At 34.4% G+C, this 22652-nt stretch overlaps 2 protein-coding genes across 10 annotated transcripts; one reads left to right on the top strand and one right to left on the bottom strand.

The window, feature by feature from the left end:
* Positions 1-4235: 4235 nt before the first annotated feature.
* Positions 4236-22182, bottom strand: LOC142614568 (putative disease resistance protein RGA1). Of its 9 annotated transcripts, none has more exons than XM_075787110.1 (13): positions 22091-22176; positions 21346-21902; positions 21079-21158; positions 20545-20622; positions 19973-20129; positions 19406-19498; positions 19268-19320; positions 18763-19056; positions 11924-12008; positions 8537-11843; positions 7531-7620; positions 6825-7033; positions 4236-4720 (listed from the first exon to the last, which is right to left on the bottom strand). In XM_075787110.1, exons 10-11 carry the CDS (start codon positions 11536-11538, stop codon positions 7596-7598), a joined length of 3027 nt encoding a protein of 1008 aa, XP_075643225.1. In that variant the 5' UTR covers positions 11539-11843; positions 11924-12008; positions 18763-19056; positions 19268-19320; positions 19406-19498; positions 19973-20129; positions 20545-20622; positions 21079-21158; positions 21346-21902; positions 22091-22176; the 3' UTR covers positions 4236-4720; positions 6825-7033; positions 7531-7595. The 9 variants fall into 9 exon arrangements, with proteins under 9 accessions (XP_075643225.1, XP_075643217.1, XP_075643219.1 ...); XM_075787102.1 differs by having other exon boundaries at positions 8537-12008; positions 21346-21568; positions 21654-21902; XM_075787104.1 differs by having other exon boundaries at positions 8537-12008; positions 21346-21523; positions 21654-21902.
* LOC142616781 (uncharacterized) lies at positions 14344-14985 on the top strand. Its single transcript, XM_075789563.1, has one exon. It carries the CDS (start codon positions 14344-14346, stop codon positions 14983-14985), a length of 642 nt encoding a protein of 213 aa, XP_075645678.1.
* Positions 22183-22652: the final 470 nt, after the last annotated feature.

Genomic DNA, 22652 nt, shown 5'->3' with positions numbered 1-22652 from the left:
CCATTTTCTTCTTAATAAGTAATTAAAGAGCTGAAAGAAACATTAAAAATAAAAAATAATAGGAAAAAGAAGCATCAAGCAAGCTAGTCCATTCTCTCCATTTTTTATAGCCTGCCCAGCAATTTTAGAAATACTCTCCCATGATACTCGGAGCAAGTTTTCCTCCTGCACTGAGTCACAAACAAAAAAAAAAAAAAAACCTTTAAAAAAATAAAAGTCTTTAAAGTAAAATATTTTACTAGTCTTTAATAATTTGGGGATTATAAACAATTTAATTAAAAACAATATGATGTTATAATAAGGTGATTAGTTTTAATTGGTGTAGAATACCTCGATCGTCATTTGTTGCCTACATTCCGAGATAAATTAACTAATTAATAATTTTACATTTGACATGAGAGTGAATTGGAAATGGATTTTCCGGTTATATTTTTCAAAGTATTAAACATTGGCTTTGTTTATTGATTAAGTATGCATATATGTGTATAGTTTTAAACATACGATCTTAATCAAAACTGTTTCCAATTAGAGAGTCTAGAAAAACTGGATATAAAAAAAAAAAGTTCAAAATTGATATGATTTGATAGGTCAAAAATGTATTGACTGCTTGTGATAAATTAATTTATTAATTAATCAAATTAACATGCAATGTACATGGCAGCACAAACAAATCACCAACTAAAGTAAAATGCAGCAAAAAATAAAGTTGACAAGGTGATTTGTTTTCGAATGGGGAAAACTTCCAAGGCAAAAACCCCACCGGTGATTTTAAGGTCACAACTTCCAAGAATTCATTATTATCACAACAAGCGGTTACAAGTAAAGGAATCTCAATACCTTATACCAACCTACAGTTGAATTCTTACTCCAATACCTAATTGGACTTGTTCTATAGTGACAATCTCTCCTTTTAATGCACGACTCCCAGTACGTGACTATCCAATAGATGCGCGGATCCCAATACGCGACTTGATCACCAACTTGAGAAGGATGTTGGCTACAAAGTTCTTCAGTTCATCACACAATGAAGATCATGAAGTTGCTTGGTCACAAACCCTACGGTATACAAACACAGCAGCTTCTTCAAGATGAACTAGGGCAAACTAGGTTTCTGGTCACAATTTGCATGAACAACTCTTTGCTTTACACTTATGCAATTGTGCTCTTTGTGACGGTCCTTAAAATAATCCTTATATATGTTTAGAGTTGTAAGAAAAGAAAAACCAAATACATACTCACGGATTGGCATGAAATCAGAACTTAAAATCTGATTTTCATAATTCTCGACAAATACCCTATCTGTCGAGCAGCTGTCGAGCTTCGTGCTTAGACAGCTTTTAAAATCTCGATAGATATTAGCTGTCGAGTTTTAAAAACCAGCACTTCAACACTTGATTCTTGGACAGACTTGCATGGCTTTAACACATCCTAGATCTACCCAAATACAAGTAAAGTGCGTTTTGTCAAAGGATTAGCCAATACATGATGACATATGTTCCTAACATGAATCACATATGTCTTAACATAAATTTATTTCAAGTTCAATTTAGATGTGAACTAAATCTATTCTATGTTCTAAGTTTATTTTTTATGGCTAAGTAATGAAAGGAAGCAAATAATACTGAAATTTTAGGTTTGATATATCAAGAAAGAAAGAAAACTTGCGGTAGGAGGGGATTGAAAAGGGGAAAAACTAACCTTTTTTGTAGGTTAAGATCCTTAGTTAATGAAAACTAAAGTCATATACAATGTACCAACAATTGAATCGCACACACCGTGGTCCTTGGTTTATAATTTCAGGAACACATATGATTTCCACTCTGTTATATAATATTTTGTTAGAGAGCACAATTTATTTTTATTTAAATATGATAGAATTTCAATTTGTCCTACACGCTCATCAAAAAGATGTAGAAAATAAAGGCCCCGATTGGTATGGTAACTCAAACACATGTTTTCAGTTTTTAAATAACATTATACGTATTTTCACACACTTTTTTCACTCACATGTATTTCCACACATGTTTTTAAGTGCATATACCAAACAACTCTAGAATTGACAAAATTGGTTGGAGTTGAACCAATTAACCTGACCTAAAGAAAAAATTAGACTTGAACCTTATTTTTTGGACTTGTATGGGAAACAAATCAGCTTGTACCCAGCCAATTCGGGTTGGGCTGACCTTTTGCTTTTTATTTTTATATTTTTTAATAAAAAATTGAAGGTAATATGCACAGTTGGATGAATCAAATTTAATACTTGAGGTAAAATTCTTACTCATTATGGATCTTCTTTTATTGCCTAAGAATGTAGAAGCTTTGATGTTATAAATACGACACCCAATTCTAGTCAAGCCTTGGTATGCAAGCAAAGAATAATATTTGTACTTTAAGTCTGTTAACATTGATTTAATACATGGTTAGCCTAGTGTTTAATCTTCTATAAATACTCACGTTGGGTTCATTGTAATATATATTTCAATATAGTGAAGATGTAGTTATCAAGAGCTTCATTCGTAGTCGTAGGTCATTTGGCCAAATCACTTAAATTTGAAAAAAATGATTTTCTATTAAGTTTTTGGATACTTAGTTAGAGTGTGTTTGAATTTTGCTTATTTCCAATAGCTCATTTACGCAATGTTAAGTTTATTGTATATGATTTTTGGTAATTTTTATTGTAAATGTGTTGAAAAAGCTAAAGCTAGTTTTTTGAGAATCATTACAGAAACAAAAAAAAAAAAAAAAAAAAAAAAAGAAGTGTACCGAAGGCATGGGAGGCCAGAGAAGTTAGGGCCTAGGGGCAACTAATCTGGATAAAGGTGAATCCCCAGGCCCTTGGGCTTAAATAAATAAATTGATATATGCCCCCAGAAGCCATCAAGAAGTTGATCCATATTTACTTATTTAAAAAAAAAAAGTTAAATTATTTGCAAAAAAAAAAAAAAAAAAAAAAAAAAAAAAAGCAAAGACAAAAGGCAATATATATATATATATATATATATATATATATATATATATATATATATATATATATATATATAAATGCAAATCTCGAACACACTCTTAACAGCAATCCACTAACAGAAGTAGACAGAAGGATTAAATTAAAAACAAAAAAAGTTTTTTTTTGAGAATAGAACAAAAGTTAAATGACTAAAATAAAGGATTGACTAATTAAAAACCAACTAAAGTTGAATACTGTAACTTATAATTTAGCGTAAAATTAAATAGGCCCATGTGATATGGGTCTCTATCTTTTGAATTGTAAGAGGTGTCTAAGGCATGCTCTAGTGGACAAGATCATTCGGAAATGTTTTTGGTGAGGAACAGGATCCTCTGTATTGCCATTGAAATGGACAAGATCCTTTGGGTGAGGATACATTGATAGATTTCTGAACATTACAAATCATACTACTAAGCTTAAACTCATGATTCTCACTATACTGCCTTTTAGAAATTAGAAACAAAAATAATATTTTTCAAATACCACAAAAAGAAGAATAAGAAGACATGTTTATATATATATATTTCTAAATCTTGTTAAGGGTAGAACCTAGAAGAGGGTTGGGTTTATGTCCCGTGTATTAGTGCACTAGACAAGTTAGAATGCGGACTCATGTCTAGTTTTGGTTTTTTCCTTTTTCCAATTAAAACTGTTGCTTATTTATTCATTTTTTCAACATTTGTTTTCCTTTTATAGGTTTTGAACCTTTGAAAATATTGATAATTTAGAAACTAATCTGTTTCCCCTTTTAAATGTGACATAAAAAATAATAGTCTATTTTCATTAACAAAAAAAGTCTCCCTAGCTATGATATAAATTAAAAAGATGTCAAAATTTAGCTATAAAACTGGTTGTAGCCTTTAGTCTACAACTTTACTCAATAAAATAAACATTATTATATATTTTGAAAATCTAACCGTTGAATTGCATATTCTTTATACTCTTAATATACATGTCAAATTTTGTGTCAATCGAATATTATTTACTATATAATTTATAAGCTTATATTTTATGCATAATTTTAAACAACAAAAACTTGCATTTAAATAATTTATTGATGACATAGTTATTGATCTTTAATTTTCTAAAAATTTTGCAAGCATAGAGGATATAAGAAAATAATGTAATCCAATGGTGAATTTGTCAAAATTCATGTCCAATAAAAAGATATAGTGTAAGGTTTTAGGTTACAATCAATTTTGTAGGTAAACTTTGTCCTTAAAAATATACCTAAAGGAAATTATCTATCACCACCAATACTCTTTATCATTAGTCTTTAAATGGATAGAGCATACTGGTTCCAAGCATGCAATACAACTTGAGTGAGGAATGAAATCCCATGACTATTGAGGGTCTTTTTTTGCCATCACAATTCACAATGTGTACAATATTATGTTCAGAAAAAGGAGAATTGAGAAAACACATTTCTGGCTCAAGAGTTTATAAAGAACTACAATAAAACCTATTTGATCCCAAGATGTGCAATTGAGGTTAACCTTCTGAAGGTATATGAGTCTATAATTGGGGGGTTGGGGCCTACAACACTCACTTCTATTGGTATTCCCGGAGCCTTGTCAAATATTGATTGCAAAATGAACAGCATGCCCAAGATATACCATCCTTAATAATTCTTTGAACAGAAACTTTAAAGGGAGGAATGGCCTAAGACCAAGGTTGTCATGATCAGGATCCTAGATAGGATCTTCTCTTGATGACCTACAACAAAAATAAAATATTTATGTAATTCAATTTCCATAATACTAAATACTAGTAATTTTTTTAAAACTTATTCTCACATAAATAAATAAAAAACTAATTTTTCATACATGAGCAAGGAAGAAACAAAACCCTTTTTTAAGTATTAAAATTTTCAATTATAAGCACTGAAGATTTATTTGGAGTTGGAATAATTTAAAAATTTATGGAGTTATATATAAAAATCTACAAAATCAATAATGGGTAGCCAGCTAGAGACAAACTTTGCTTCAGCCGAAAAGTAAATCTATTAGTTTTCTTAAGTATCTAATAATCGATCTCTTGTACAAAAAAACAAGTATCTAATAATAGACCTTGTGTAAAAACAATAAACCATCGTCTCTTTTCATTTATTAAAATTAAGAAAAAAAGATAGGAATACAAATTACACCATTTAAAATTGATAATTTGTCATCTTGGTCTTTAAAGTTTCATTTTCTTCCTCTTTGATTACAACTTTATTTTCAATTTATGAAAAAAAAACTTTGTACTTATTTTAGATAATTTATGTGTCTTTCCATTAAATTAAAATAATTAATCACTTAGCTTCTGTCGGGGACGTTTTTGTGACAATTGACAAGGGCAAAAAATGTGAGAATGACCCAAGTCTCATTTTGGGTTTTTTTTTTTTTTTTTGATAGGTCATTTTGGGTTCTTTAGAAGTGATTATTTGTAGAGAGTATCAAGTTCAAAATTTCAATAGTTAGTAAATACTAATTAAATGCTAATGGTACTTTAACAAGAGAGAAATTAGACTGACAATAACAAAAATGCTGAAAAATGCAAAAAAACAACACAAGTTCGAAACTTTGACCCACAGTCAGCGAGAAGATGAAATTGAGAGAGGTTGTGAGGAAGAGAGGGATGGTTCCCTTCCCCCCCCGGCAGGCACTCATATTTCCAACCATGACTTTAGAATTGTGAGAATGTTAGTTGGCTGAATAAGGTTTTTGCTCTAAAAATTTAGTTCTAAGGGTAAAACGTGGTTAGTTCCTTTTGAATTTGATTGAGACTTTTTATATTGAGTGTGGGGTGTTCTAAGCGATTGGTTTTTTGTCAATAAAAGAGGCTTTGAACCCCAAGGTATCAATCAAATATGTTATGGTCAGATTTGCTTTGATTAGGTTAAAGGGATAGCTTGCTTTTTGCGTAATTTGGGAAATGAAGTGGCCTAAATTCATAGGCTGATATTTCCTAGACATGACAGATCCTTGGAGGCTGCATTTAATTGTTGTGGCAAACAAGGCTAGCCACTTAGGTTAGCTATGTGTTTTAGGCAAAAAAAGTGTAGAGCAGAAAAGTAGGGCCATAGTCAGCCAGAGCATAAAAGTTCTTTTAGGGGGGAAATTTCGAGTACAAAACCTCCTCCATGAGCCTAAAGTGCTACTAGCACGCATGGGCTGGGCTCATGCAACAAGTCCAAAAGAAACCGACCTATACCCTCTAAACCACACTTCCTCAGTTTCCCCAATATGTTGCATGGGCTTGGGCCACGCTTAAAAGATTAAAATAAAATATAATACATGAATTGAGTCCACAAGGAAGTCGGGCTGGGTTGAATCGGGCTTGTAAAACATGTGTTGTAAATATGGGTATCAACAACTTCCAAAGCACAAAAGGGTTGACATATGGAACTTACCTAAAGTGTAAAATTGCATACACTACATGCATTTCTAGTTATAATTACAAAAGAAACTACCTTCAAACTGTAATCTCAATTCAAAGTTATTAAAAATGAGAAACAACTTCCACTAATTTTTGTAAGAAAATACATGTCATTTAATATCAGAAAAGGGTATACTCAAGGGCAAGTGCAAACCAATAGGACTGCATACAAGCCACCCCTTCCTATGTGAGATCAACATATAGAATTGACCAATTTAACCCATAATTTATTAAATTTGTGGCCATACATGTCCATCAAAAATGAATTCATGAGAGAGATATTGTATTGGTTTCTAAATGATCTATGGGAAGAATGTTGATATTGGTTTCTATATATTCTTTTGGAAGTTGGCACAAAAATAATAAGGTAAGAATAATTAAAAGGCTAGAATTTGCTTACCTCTACATCGCTTTGCAGCAAAGTACTCCATCTTTGGTACATTTAATCAAACTGCTTCTCTTACCTATCACGGCTCAACTATTTGTACTCGTTCCACCTCTCTTTGGCCCAAAAACTATATCTACCCATCTCACAATTCCCCATATTCTTTTCTTTCTAGTGATTAAAGAAAAGAACATGCGCGTTGTTGCTGAATGTTTGAACAGAGACTGCACAACCAAAAGTTAAGAACCAAATGCTAAGGCTTTAGGAGGTAGAGGTAGAGGTAGAGATATAAACAAAACACCAAAACATAGAGAATGAAAATATCCTAAACTAAGATTTTGCTGCTTTGAGCATTAATAACCTATCATAAAAAACTCATAGATAAATTTGTAAGAAAAAGCGAGTATTCTAAAATTCTGTTTAAAATTTAGGAGGTAAATTCAAACTTCAATACAGAAAGCTTATGTATAACAGGAAACACACCCCAAAAAAAAAACCCCCCCTGAAAAGCATACAATAGAAGTTATGAAGCACCAGAAAAAATGGAACATTTTCAGCACAAGAACGAAAGTTTTATTATTGTGTTTACCAAAGAAAGAACGAAGAAGTTTTCTTTTTGTCAGGACAATATATATATATATATATATATATATATATATATATATATATATATATATATATATAAGAAGCTAAGCACAATAAAAAGATGAGAATATTTTACCTTTGATATATTGGGAGAAGAGGTAGAGACTGCAGCAGTAGAAGGTGGGGCAAAATCCAAAAGATTCAACCATTGGAAAATAAAAAGTTCCTACAGTCAGGTTTGAGCATTAGCAACCTGACTTATAAAAATTGAATAAAAAAAGACCAAAAAACATAAGGAAGTTCAAGGATTTTCTGAAATTTAAGAATACATCCAGAATCTAATTGGATTTTATTTTATTCCTTTATTTATTTTTTAATAATTTGATAGTTGGGGGTGGAGGATTTATGAATTCTCAACCTCTTTGTCGGAAATACCGACAAAACACTTAGCTATTCTTTTTTAAATTATGAGAAAAGAAATGCAACGATGAAGATTGTTTTATTCCTTTTTCCTTTTAAATCTACCATTAAATTTGTGCACGTCTAGACATGCTAGACTAAATTATAGCCAGTCTCTTCATTTGGTATAGCTTTTTATAAATGTAGTTATTCGAAAAAATTATACTTAAAAAGAAAAAAGTAAAGTTTAAAAGAAATTGTGCTTTGAAAAAGTAAGGTTAACAAAGCTTTATCAAATTAGCAAATGCTTTTGACTTTAATGAATTCTCCTTAAACATTTGGGAAAAAATGACAATATCCTCAAGTCCAATCTACCTTTAAATATGTGCATGTATGAAAAAATTGTACTCATTAAATCATTCTCTCATTCTTCTTTGACTCTAAAAGTTTCTTCACAACAAGTCACCAACATGTAGATATCTATCCACAAAAAAAAAAAAAAAAGGAGAGAATTTGATAGACACGTTGGAAACTTTTATAAATGAATGAATTTAAATTATCCTTTTTCTTCTAGCATTTTGAAGAAATCATGTATCTAATTAAAGTTCAATATTATAGAAAAATAAATAAATAAATTTTGTATTAAGAAAAACAAAAGAAGATGATTACTTTTGAGTTCTTGATCCACAATTGCAATTTTTGAATAAGGTTCAAATTTTGGGGGTTAAAAGATAGATGCATACCTTAAGAAGTTTTGTGTTGCTCTATCATCCACATACACGTCTCGGACATGAGCAATGTTGGGCCAATCTTCACCTGTTTGCCTCTGGCATCTTGGTTGTAAGAGGGGACAATTGGTAATTACTATTTCTTGTAATGCTGAGAGATCGCGAATCCCTCGAGGCAATGATGTTAATTCAGGGCATTTGTCAATTTCAAGGCTTTGTAGTGATGTCAGGTGGCCTATCCATCTCGGCAGTGCCATCAAATTAGGACAATTAATAATTTGGAGATATTTAAGAGTGGTAACCTGTTGAAGCCCATTTGGCAAGGACACCAAATTTGGAATTCTCTCTAAATGCAGAAAACGGAGGCTCCTAAGGCCTTGCCATTGCATGCCATCATCTTCATCATTTAGTAGAGCAAGCTCATTGCAGTACATGATTTTCATCTCTTGAAGTGATGTGAGATGTTGAATACCTTTACAGGGGAGAGATTTGAGTCCATTGCAGTTGTAAATGGAAAGTTTCTTGAGAGAAGTAAGGTTCCGCACACACTTCTCCTCTGGAAGAGATTCTAAATTGTTAACCTCTTCTAATGAGGAAGAGGTTGATGTGGTTCCTGCTGTTGATGGGCTCTCTGTTTCTTCCATAATCATTGTATGATGAAAGGCCTTCAAGCTAGTTGTGTCTAATATTAGCCCTTCTTTGAGATACGGAAACAAAGGCATGGAAGTTAGATAAGGACATTCAGTAATCTTCAAAAAAGAAAGGCAAGGAAATGATGGTAGTAAAAGATGGTCTAGCTCATTACCATCAACTTTCCTCCACCAACCCTTCAAATTTGGGCATTCATACATTATGAGAGAAGATAAGGATGGGAAGAATGTTGTTTTTGAGGAACCAACTGCTTTTCTAAGAATGTCTTTAGATATGTATTCAAGTGCTTCCATATATTTAAGAATGACAGACTTTAGAAAAGGTAGTTGACTTATTGGTGGGAGGTGTTGCAATTTGATATTTCTATAGAATTCCAAATTGACAATATTAGTGAGTGAAGAGACCCAACTTGGAATTATCACACCCATATAAAACCCCAACTTCAAAGCTTTAAGATTTGGATGTGGCTGGAGCTTTTCTAGTGACATTTCATCATAACATACATTATTTTCAGCCCCCCTCGAGTCCCACCATAATTTCAATTGTTGAAGTTGTTGTTTCTCCTTTAGTTTTGCAGCTTTGCATTCCAGCTCCAGCATGTCATCTTTTCCATGTCCCAAATTGTTAATACTTAGGCTTCCTCCCAAATTGCTTAACCCCTTCAATTCACTCAATCCACCACTGCACTTAGCCTTGCTTACAACAAAAAGTGGTAGTATCTCCAGAGAAGTACAAAGTTCAAGTCCAAGGGGCATATGAGTCAATCTTTGACATTCAAAAATATCTAGATGCCTGAGATTGACAAAATTTTTAATGTCCCTCGGTAATTCTCTAAGCGACTTACAATACTTGAGTTTTAGTGTTTGCAAATTCAATAGTTTAGTAATGGAATTAGGGAGAAATTCAATATCTTCATTTTCAGAAAGATCAAGATATCGTAAATGCTTTAATTCTCCAATTGAATTTGGCACTACACATAGCTTTAATTTACTCAAATCTAATGTGCGTAAATAATTGAGATTTGAAATGAGTGCATCACAAGTTAATTTACCCAACTCTTGCCCTACACTAGCTCCAAGGATTGTTCGTATTTTCATTCCTTTAACCATGGGGATTGGGAATTGCCTCAATGAATACCTAAGATCAAATGATACATGACGAAGTTTTTCATCAACATTTTCCTCACTTAAAGTTAACATGGTACTTTCTGCCCCAGCCACAAGATTTGCTAGATCATGCATGAGATCGTGCATTTTGCAAAATACTATATTGCCCAATTCATCTTTTATTACATCCTGAAAAAAAGACCTCCAAAGTAATACCATAAAATAATCTTTGCCAACATCCTCAATACATTGCTTTGAATTTGATAACTTAATAAAACCTTGCGCTGCCCAAAGATGAATAAGTGTTTTTACATCAATTGTGGAATCTTTTGGAAACAATTTACAATAAGCAAAGCATTGCTTTAAGTGTGATGGTAGATGATCATAACTCAACTTAAGTATTAATGAAATATTATATTCTTCTTGTTGTGTTATTTTTGAGAGTTCATAGTTTTTGAAGGATTGCCATTCATTTTCTGAAGGTTTGGAACATAGCAAGCTTGCTATAGTCCTTATGATGATAGGTACCCCACCACACTTTTCCACAATCTCTTTTCCAATGCTTATAAAGGCTTGGTGTTCTAGCAGTTGGCCTTGTTCAAATGCCATTTTTACAAACAAGCTCCAACTCTTTTCTATAGGTAGGCCTTTTAGAGCATACCATGAAATTGACCCTATTATCCATGCTACCCTTTTTGAGCGTGTGGTCACAATTATCCTACTTCCCCTTGCACCAACCATTAGCAAATTTCTCAAGAGAAGCCATTTCTTTTTATCCTCAATCCACAAATTGTCCAAGACAAGCAAGTATTTTTTTCCATTAAATCCTTCTCGAAACTGTTTTTCCAAGATCTCAAGGCTTCCTTCATGCTTCCTCTTTGTCAACTGTTCTAAACTTTCCTTAACAATTCGTTTTACATCAAAGATATCAGAGATACAAATCCAAAGCTTTAGCTCAAAATTTTTGTCCACATTTTCATCATTATATACTAGCTGAGCTAAAGTTGTCTTCCCCAATCCTCCAATGCCAACTATTGGAATGATAGAAATATTCTCTACAACATTATCATTAAAAAGACGTTCTATAATCACTTCCTTATCATTCTCTCTCCCAACAACTTCTTCAAATACAAAAGAATAAGTTCCCCTTTCTCTATTCATGACTTGTGGCTCAACAAAGCTTTGGCTAAAATGAAAATCCTCCTTATCTTTTGCAATGGCATTTAGTCTCTCCCTAATTGCTTTTATTTCATGACCCATCTTAGGACTAAAAGTAAGCCGGTTAGAACTTGAACAGAAAATGCGTACCTTCTTTATCAATACTTTCTGTCGCAAAACTTCAGTGGAGAAATCATCCAGCAAGTCATCTGCATCATGGAGAACATCCTTAAGCTTTTTGAGCCAATCTTTGATCTGCTGGTCTTGAGAACTCTGCTTTTCTGCATCTAGAATCACAGCTTGGATTGTGGAAACTGTGTTTGTTAGTTTTTCAATCTCTGTTTTGACGCTAGAGGCCAGTTTGACCTCTTGGAGAGTTAAGGAACGCAGCAGTTCAAGGACTATTTCTGCAAGGTGGAACAAAGCTCCTTCAGCCATTGTTTTTCTTACAGGAGTATTAGATGAGCTTATGAGTAGCCACACACACATTTATCTTCTAATCCAAAATCTTGTAGCTTGTCTTTGAATGGTTGGTGGTGGCACACACACCATCCCACGCGGTTCTGTTGATGCTGACACTAGGAGAAAAGTTGTGTAATGGCATTACTTATTTTGAAACAAGCATTACTGGATTAGAGTCTCATTTAGTAAAGGTGTTCATAATGTATTTGTGTTACACAATATATAAATCCCAATTTTTATTATTATTATTTTTTTTTAAAAGATGGTAGATGATTCACGCACTTTTTTAAAAAGTAAGCACTTCTTATAAAATTCTTAAAAGAAATTTAGTATTAGGATTTTAATTGCACTTGTGTAGACTTCTTTGAAAATCAAATACAGAGGGTTTCGCTAAGGGCATAATGTTTTATTAGTGTACATAAAAGTGTGCTATATAAAAAACATGCTCTACAAAATGTAACACTTATGTGGAAGCATATATTTGTAGTACGTATTGCTCTATCTGTCCTATACTATTGGCCTTATTTGAAAAATCCAACTTTTTGGAAGATTGTTAATTAATACATCATCTTTCAAATGGAAATGTACAAATTTCAGGTCATCATTTTCTTAAGTTTGGTATCATTAAATAATATAGGTTAAAAAAGAAAATAGTACACAGCAAAAATTTTAGGCTAAAATACAAATAAATTTTTTAAATTGTTCAATTGATATTTTCATCTTTCATTTTTATAATTCAGTCCACAAAATTTACATATTTTGTCACCATTAATCCTACCGTCCCAAAAGTGCCTATTTCTATTAAAAAAAACTTTTTCTTAATGCTAATATACTATTAAATTCTCTTTTAAAAAATTTCATAAAAATCCTTTAAAAAAAAAAAAGAAGTTGAAACAAGGATTGCTACAATAAAGTATCGCTTTCAGACGTATAAGAGCATTCTTATCAAACATTCTAAAAAATTTAGCATTTACCATCTCAAAACCTATATTTATAACATATAACACACCACTTTACAATACAACATATATCAAAACTTCTAAAGTTCCTGAAGGACTATTCAAACGGATTTCCGATTCAAAGCCTGATGACCAATCGGAACTGTCCTCCGCAGCCAATACCACGCCGGTTCCAGCGGCGGACAAGGGCGTAGAGATCATGGTACAATGCCAGGCTGTACCCACACCTTCCCAAAACACGTGTCCAACACCGTCCCAAAACACGTGTCTGCACGCTACGTATCCAGTACCATCAAATCTAGAGGGAAGTGGAAAACCTACGTATGGATCCAACTGCTCAGTATTAGATTCGGGACAGATGGCACCTGTGACAGCTCAGGAATCCTCATCCACTCCCAACAAACAAATGGGTTAGACCTTCCGTAACCTCATTCTTCTGACCCCTGTAAAAGTTAGGCCAAGCAGTAGCATACCATCAGTTGAGCTGGACCAAGAGGTTCAAGAAGTAGACCATATAGTTGAATGCCCATTCTATGAGGGTCAAGGCCCACAAAATCTTCATGACCACACTCACACTCCATAACACCACTTCCCAAGCCCACAAAAACAAAAAAACATAGCACTTTCTCATTCTTATAGTCCATCCAAACCTAAGCGCCACTCTATTCGCAAACACACCAACACCTCAGTTGCTCTGCCACAAAATCTCATTGAATCACAACACCGTGTCTCCGACCCCAACCAACCATCCTTTACAACCACAACCACCCAAAGTTCGCTTAAAAGAAAAACCCCCAAATTTGTGGTTGAGCTAGTTGCTAAACGAATTCGAAGGGCGGTGGAGGCAAGTGAACCAGTGTACTTCGACCCAGACACGGCAACACTAATTCCACGGCCAAGTCTCGAACATTACATCTTAGGGGAAGAAGGAAGTTCAAACAGCCCAGGGCTAACCAATTGTCTTAATGAAGGTAACATACCTCAACTGTCCAATTTTAATTCCAGTTCTCCAAGTACTATCTGTGATCTTCCAAATGTTTCTATGGCCGAGGAGGCGGGCCTTATCATGCCCCCACCGTCGCCATGAAAATCCTGGGTTGGAACAGTCGAGGCATCTGCAACACCTCGATAGTTCAAGCCCTAAGGGCTCAAATAAAACAAGTAAAGCCCAATGTTATCTTCTTATCTGAAACAAAGGCAGATGGTAGTCGTATGGAGATTGTTAGGAATGCTTTAAAATTTGAAAAAAAAAAAAATTGTTGTTGAAGCAAAGGGCCGTGCTGGTGGTCTATGTATTTTGTGGAGGGATTGTGTCTCAATCACGGAAGTGGAGTTTAATAAAAATCTCATTGCGGTAAATGTCTCTGATCTTATCTCTGATTGGTTGTTAATTGGTTTCTATGGCCTTCCATACCACATAAAGAAGGCAAAAGCTTGGGGGAACTTATTTGCGTTGATAGAAGCCTATTAGGGGCCCTAGGTATGTATGGAGGATTTTAACTTCATTCTTAATGAGGATGAGCAGTTTGGAGGAAACAGGGGAAGTTCTTCAGCAACAAATTTCCTAAGGGAATTAATGTTTGAATTCAATGCTGTTGATCTTGGCTACTCGGGGAATAAATTCACTTGGGCTAAAGGTCAGTGGGGTAATGCTCAGATTAAGAGAAGGCTAGATAGGGGTGTTGCGAGCATATCGTGGAGATTGGCTTTTTCGAAGGCATGCATTTCTCATCTATGGGCTATAAAGTCAGATCATGCTCCCATTCTCCTTGACACAAGCCCAGAGGATAGTTTTGCTCATAGGCCATTTAGGTTTGAAGCAGCTTGGCTTAGAGACAACAGTTGCAAACTTGTTATTGAAAATGCCTGGAAGGCGGGAACGAAAGGCTCTCACTTCATTCAGCTATACAAAAACTTAGCTGATACAAGGGAAGCACTGAGGAAATGGAACAAAGAAGTCTTTGGCAAATGTCAAGATAGAGTAAATTCCCTTCTCCAAAAAATCAAAGATATCCAGGAAAAAGAGCCGTTCGAAAATAATGCCAGTGTGGAAGCAGCTTTTCAGTCTGAACTGACAAAGTGGCAAAGTTCCACTGAGAAACTCGAGTCTTATAAAAGACGCTATTAAGAAGTGAAATCCTGTGGCGCCAGAAGTCTAGGGAATTATGGCTTAAGATGGGAGACAAGAATTCAAAGTTCTTCCATCTATCCACCATTATCCGTAGAAGACATAACAACATTGATGCTATTAAGAAAGAAGATGGGAGTTGGATTACTGAGTCCAAGCTCATTAGAAATGTGTTCCTTGGAAATTTCAAAGATCTGTTCCAACAGGAAGAAGTTTATTTTCCGAAGCATCTTGATCACCTCATGCTTCCTTGTATCACGAAGGAGGAAAATGAGTACCTCCAAAAAATTCCATCTCTAGAGGAGATTAAGGAGACACTCTTCCAAATGCAGGATTTGAAAGCACCTGGACCGGATGGCTTCCCAGCTTTGTTCTATAAGCAGCTCTGGCCTACTGTGGGCAACAATGTCATCAAAGCAGTAACATCATTTTTTGAGATTGGGTCTATGCCTAGAGAGGTAAATTGTTCATTGATTGTTCTCATTCCTAAAATTACTAATCCGACATCTGTTAACCATTTCAGGCCAAATAGCTTGTGTAATGTAGTCTATAAGATCATCTCAAAGCTTCTAGTCGTAAAATTAAAGCCAATGCTGGATAAGATCATTTCGCCAGCTCAGTCAGCCTTCATACCCAATAGATGCATTGCGAAAAATCAGATTATTGTCCAAGAGCTATTACATGGGTTCAAATCTCGGAACACAAAACCGGGACTAATGGCTATAAAGCTTGATCTGCAAAAGGCGTATGATAGAGTTAATTGGAGGTTCATCAAGAATGTCCTACTCCACCTTGGGTTTAATGAGAAGTATACAAACTGGGTTATGGCTTGCGTATCATCTGTCTCGTTTGAAGTGCTTGTAAATGGTGGCAAATCTGAAAGCTTTAAGCCGAGTAGAGGGCTGAGGCAAGGGGACCCATTATCCCCGTACCTTTTCATCTTGGGGCAGGAAGTGCTGTCGAGGTTAATTGAGAATGAACTAAATCTGAAAAACATCAAAGGAATCAAATCTAGTATTAGCGGCCCTATTATCACCCATGTAATGTATGCTGATGACATTGTGATCTTCTCTAAAGCCTCCAACAAAGATGCAGCTAACCTGGTGAAAGTATTGGATAAATATTGAGAGTGGTCGAGACAGTCTATCAACAGAAACAAGTCTGGCATTTTCTTCTCCAAACATACGCATAAGCATACCAAAAGGGCTGTGAAAAGCATCATGCAATTGAAAGGCCTAAAAAGGGATGCAGTGTACTTGGGGGCCCCCCTTTTCCTCTCTAGAGCACCATCAAAAGATTTTGCTTAACTTCAAGTTAAGTTGGAGGCCAAACTTACAGGTTGGAGGAGTAATTGTCTCTCATGGGCAGGAAGGAAGACCTTAATAACCTCGATTGCTCAATCTCTTCCAAACTATGTCATGTCCACCTTTAATATCCCAGGCAAAGTTTGTGAAAATCTGGATGCCTTATCTAGAAGATTTTGGTGGAAACAGAAAGAAAAGGAGGGCAGGTTCCTCGCATGGAAATCATGGGACAAGATGTGTAATCCTAAATGTGTTGGCAGTCTTGGGTTCAAAAAAGCTAAGAACATTAATAATGCCCTCTTAGCCAAATTGGCTTGGATGATTGCCTCAGGTAGAGAAAGTTTGTGCATGAGAACTCTAAGAGCAAAGTACAGAGTTAAGCAAGACTGGCTTCGCGCTGAACCCCATAAAGCTGCATCTCCCATATGGAAAGCCATTGAAAAAGCAAGGTCAACCATCATTAAGGGAGCATGTTATCTCATTGGAGATGAAGACTCTATAGATGTGTGGCTGGACCCTTGGGTGCCTTGGGTGCATGGTTTCATTCCCTCCCCAAAGGATAACTTTGTTGATCAGTCCCCTTTAAAAGTTTCACAGCTTATTGACCAGGAGTTGCGTTGTTGGAAGTATGAGGTCATTAGGGAGCTCTTTACCCCTACATCAACACAAGCTATACTAGCTATCCCCATACCTGCTAGACAAAAGGAAGACAAGTTGTTTTGGGTGTTGGATTCAAAAGGTCAGTTCTCAGTTAAAACAGCATATCAGGCCCTAAACCCACTGCCACCATCTCTCAACACCAAAGTCTAAACTGGAGGAAACTTTGGAATCTCAAAGCACCTGAAAGATTGAAGGTGTTTCTATGGAAGGTGGGTGTCAATGCATTACCCACCAGGCAAAATATCTCCACTTGGATTGGCTTAGAAGACCCCAACTGTGTCCTATGTGGTCATAACACTGAGTACCTTGGCCACCTCTTCTTCAAATGCCCATCTGCCAAGGCTTTATGGTTTGCACCATGTTGGGGATTCAAATCAGATGAGCAAACAATTAATTCAACCGAGGACATCATCAATATCATCCTAAATCCCCTTGTGGCATCCAGCCAAGGCCGTGAGCAATGGACAGTTTCCCTCATCATGGCACTTACACTTGAGGAGATTTGGCGTATCCAAAACCATGTCTTGCATCACAATGTCAGTATAGATATTCCTACCTCTAGCCAGAACATTATTCACAGGTTTCAAGAATACTTTGTTGCTACATCTGGACCTGCACACCCCAAAACCCCATCCATCTTGAGCCGCTGGGTTCCTCCACCTCCTGGATATATAAAAATCAATGTAGATGCAGCCTTATCTGCCAACAAAGCAGCCTGTGCAGTGGTAGCTAGAAATCACCTTGGCGATGTGGTGAAGGTATGGGCTAGAATACTACCATCTCGACCCTCCCTCCAAGCCGAGACAAAAGCCCTCCTTTGGGCTGTGCAGCTTGCTAAGCGTGAACATTGGAATCTAGTCATCTTTGAAGGGGACTCAAAGATTTGTTTTGATGCACTCAGCCTTCCATCATGCGACCCAGCTTGGTCAATTTGCAATTTAGTTGATAACATTCGCGATTTATCTGTTGCTTTCCTTTCTTGTTCTTTCCTTTGGGTCAATAGGTGCTGCAATAATGCTACACATGTAACTGCTAAGTTTGCTTTAAGCTCTAACTCCTCTTGTTTTTTCAATTTAGGGAACCTCCCATCTGCTCTGTATGTAGCTTGTAAGGAGGATTCACCTTGATGTTTTCTTTTGGTGTTTTTAATGAATTGAAGATTACCAAAATATATATATATATATATATATATATATATATATATATATATCAAAACTTCTAATTTTTTTACAATTTCATTTAAATATTGTTTCTTTATTATTTTTCACTAATTTTTTATTTTTCCTCTCTCTAAAAGTAATATAAAAGTGGGCTCTACGGAATAAAAAAATAATATAAATTTTTACAGTGCCGTTTCAAATATGAAATGACACTGTTCATAAATTGCAAAATTTTACAATAAGAAAGGTTTGATGGAGCAGGCTTAAACCTTTCAAATGCTAAAAAAAAAAAAGATTTTTAGCATTTGAAAGGTTTGATAAGAATGCCCTAATAGTCTCATTTACAGCGAAGGTGTTCATACATATGTAAAACTTGAATCATACATGATACAACACATTGTATAAATCTGAATTTTTATTATGAAAAAAAAAAAAAGATTTTCATTTTGGAATATTCCTTCACCATATAAAAATAATAATACAAAACATAAATTGACATTCAAGTATGGACAATGGAGAGCACCCTAGCTATAATCAAATCCAGGTAGCAAAGAAGAACCCAATAAACAAGTTGTTTGTGCACACAAAAATGCCAAATCATAAAATTTGAAGAAGAAATGAAATATTTGATAGTCAGCCTGACAGCAACATACAGGTTGAGAATTGCAACAGCAACATTAAACAAGTTGAGAATTGCAAATTCAGCATTCCTAATGAAATGAATGGATCCGTTCAATTGTTCTCATTCTCTGGCGTAAATGTTGAAGATGACTAATACTTTTCCAAAGGAGAACAATGTCCAATCCACATTATTATGTGATCTTAACCATCTTCCTTGTAATAGGTCAAATTCTAGACTTGACACAAAATTTGCTCTGTATTAATGGTGAATAATCCCATTGATGACCCTCCCATAGTTAACTTCACAACCATAATGGCTGATATCCCTGACAAAGAATTAGGGAGTTAGAGAAACTTTTGTTATCTTCATATACCTAGAGATATGATCATGCATGCAAACAACTTTCACCCCATAATGAAAGGAAACAAGGGAGTTTTCCATAATAAATTAAAGAAAAGAGTATACAATTTAAATATTAGATATTTAAAAATATAAATGAACTGTCAATTTTACAAAAAAGAAACATGTAGGCTCACCTCTCATGGAAAAGGAGTCATGAGACAAGTTGTGTGCTCAATGGAACCGCCATCTATAGAGGAAACAATGATTAAAATATCATATTAAAATATCAATAACAGCATAATTGTATCATTTAACCAAAATATTATAGCTACCTCTATTTTGTACTCTAATAACCCAAAAGAATAGCTGTCCAACATTGAAGCAATTAGTCGGCAAAACGAGAACAGAGGCTCCAAGTATCTTACCTACAAAATATAATGCAAGTCTTAAACAAGAAAAAAAGAAGAAGAATAAACCAATAAGAACTTCTTGAAGTAATCTATGCCTATGCTGACCAAAATAAGTAGGACCAAACAAAATCTAAGACAACTCCAGCAAACATATGGGCAAAGGATGAGTGTAACATTGGGAGCTGAAACTGAAACTGGCAAGAGGTAAAAGGAGTGAACTATTGACAAGATTTGGAAGGCATACACTCACACTTAAAGTGAAAGCAATTAGTAGGATTTAACTTTTTTATTTGGACAAAATGTAACCTAGTTGGATTTAACTTCAATTGTTGTGAGAAATACGTAAAATTGCCTCTTCTGAAGGCTTCTCAAAACTTGCTTCTAGAGAGAATACAGTAGTACAAAACTTCAATCACCAATTCTTCCTTGATTAATAACTTCACCAAGCAGCAATATTCGTACAAGGTAAATTCCAAGATTATAACTTACAACAACAAAATGTAACAGGAGAATTCAGGTGAAAAGGCAAGGTACTCCTCCAAGTGGAATTCAACCAAAATTCTCCCTCTTCATTCCTCTCCATATTACACAAAGATAGGATCATCTTCACACTTTCCACTTACTTCAAAGAAATTGTTGCAGTGACCTTCATCCCAACCACAAAAGAGAGAGAATATTATTAGGAAACAGATACTATAACATGAAACAGACATTCCTATCATTAGCACAACTCCAATTAATTGTGATATTAGTGGAAAATCGATTTTTTCTAATAAGCATGATGATACTTTTCTGCCACTTTTTGTTCTTTCTTTGTGTTATTTCACTTTCAGCTTGAAATCTTTGTCGACTAGACGAACAGGATTCCAGTGCATGTGAATACAAGTTTTCGAGTTCAAGTTTTCAGCATTAATAAACCATCATAAAATAATAGGTAAAAAAGTAAGAAAAAAGAGGATATTCTACAATTCTGTTTGAAATTTTGGAGAAAATTTTTAACATTAGTACAGAAAGCTTATGTATAACAGGGAACACACCCAAAAAAAAACCTGAAAGCATACCTGGAATAATGAGCCAATTCCTACAAGGTAGTTGGATGCTCAATTTTCATTCATACTATAATGGAAGTTATGAAGTATCTGCAAAAATAAAACATTTTCAACGCAAGAAAAACTGAAAAAATTATTGAGTTTACCAAAGAAAGAACTTCTTTGGAGATGAGGTAGAGGCTGTAGCAGTAGCAGGTGCCACAAGATCCAAAAGATTTAATCACTAGGGAAAAAAGTTTTTAAAGTGACTTGGCTTATAAAAGTAGGAAAATAAAAATTAAAAAAGTAACAAAGTTTATATTGCTAGTAATTTTCCTTTTTGATACTATATTGCTAGTAATTTTTCCATTTTTTGATACTCCCTCAAAGTGTTAAAAGATTTTCTCTTGTTCATTCATTCTCTTGTTCTTTTTTTTACTTTTTAAAGCCAGTATACACACAAACATGTGAGGAGTATTTTGGTTTAATCATCTCATGAAAAGCATTTAGTAGATATATGTTAGAAACTTTTATGAACAAAAAAAAAAAAATTAACTACCCAAATACCGGTTTAGTAAGCTAATTCCTGCAGTGTTAGTTGCCTGGTCAAGTCCTTCCTTCAAAGTTCTAAGAAATTTGCTATGATTCTGCAATTATGAACACAAGCGACCATATATGTCATTTCATTAACACAAGTTTAGATGAAAAAATATAAATCATTAGAATAAAAGAACAGATGATAAAACAGTTATCCTTTTTCATTGTCCTAATAATTTGAAGAAATCGTGCGTCTTATAAAAGTTTTGATTGGAAAAATGGGAAACAAATGAATACCATTGAGTTCTTGACCTGTTGCACAATTGCAGTTTATGACTAGGGTCTGAATTTTGCGCCCAAGCTTGTTCTTTGCCTCAGTTGGTTCTGCATAAGAAGTCAAATGACTAAGAAATTGTTCTCAGCAGATTCTGATAATTCACTTGCAATTCTGGGACATGCTGCACAATTGCAAGGCCTGAAAGTTTTGAATAGGGTCTGAATTTTAAGTTCTGCATGAAACCTGAAAAGTCCATTGCCTGATAAATTCTCCAAGATATATCAAAACAAGATTATTGGTGTTGGTTTCTTCATTAAAAGTCAAATACCTGAAGTTGTTAAAGATGCCATCAGATTCCAACTTCTATCCAATATTCACTACTACTCATGTTTGTGGGACTGTATTTGGACCCCACTGATTAAAAAAGAACAGATGTGCTGCTGCCTCAAGATTACAGGGACTTCACAACCAAATGCAGCAAGGACTACGGCTTTAGGAGGCAGAGAAAGTGATAAAATAACAAGCACTTGAAAAACCAAAAGTTCTTAAACTTGAGTGTAGCTCTGAAATTAACAACCTATTATTCAAAAAATGGGGGGGAAAGCAAGCAAAATGAGGGATCTTCAAGTCTTAGTTATTCAAGTAATAAAAAAACTAATTATCCCATCAAAAGCAGTAACTAAACCATTAGTTATTTCTATATATCAATAGTTCAAATGAGAATTTAAAAATTAATCTTAATAGATACATAGACCTGCAAAATACCTGCAAAATAAGCTAATTCCTGCAATGGTTGTTGCAAGATTAATTCCCCCTCTGGAAGCTAATAAACCGTACCCAATTCCTACACAAATTCTGCAATTATTAAGAAACAACCATACACACATCATATTATCAACATGCTCTTAGGTGCAAAGATATAAATCATTAGAATTAAAAGAAAGAAAAAAAAATGGGGATTGATTACATTATCCTAATTTTTCTTGTTCAAATAACTTTGTGAAGAAATCATGTGTGTAATTAACATTTTATAGACTTTAAAAAAAAAAAAAAAAAAAAAAAAAAAAAGACCGGAAAGAAAGAAAGAGAGTTTTAAATTGGTTCAATTCAGCATAAGAAAGAAGTCAAATAGTTTTAAAAGTTGTCCAAAATATCAAAGACCCTAAAAAAACCAGTAGTTGAGTTTTAATTTGGGATTAAATGATAGATAATGTAAGAATAGTTCAAAGGCCAGAATTTGCTTTCCTCTGCATCACTTTGCAGTGAATTACTCTGTCTTTGGGATATTTAATCAAACTGCTTCTCTTACCTGTCACGTCTCAACCAT

Source organism: Castanea sativa, chromosome 11 (genome assembly GCF_040712315.1).
Source record: "Castanea sativa cultivar Marrone di Chiusa Pesio chromosome 11, ASM4071231v1".
Classification (NCBI taxonomy): domain Eukaryota; kingdom Viridiplantae; phylum Streptophyta; class Magnoliopsida; order Fagales; family Fagaceae; genus Castanea; species Castanea sativa.
This window is presented reverse-complemented; position numbering and strand designations above follow the sequence as displayed.

Coding starts and splice junctions, on each gene's coding strand:
- LOC142614568 (XM_075787103.1), bottom strand. CDS start 11,925: ATGTGTGTGTGGCTACTCATAAGCTCATCTAATACTCCTGTAAGAAAA. Junction 7,621..8,536: donor GCAACACAAAACTTCTTAAG/GTATGCATCTAT, acceptor ACCTGACTGTAG/GAACTTTTTATTTTCCAATG.
- LOC142616781 (XM_075789563.1), top strand. CDS start 14,344: ATGGAGGATTTTAACTTCATTCTTAATGAGGATGAGCAGTTTGGAGGA.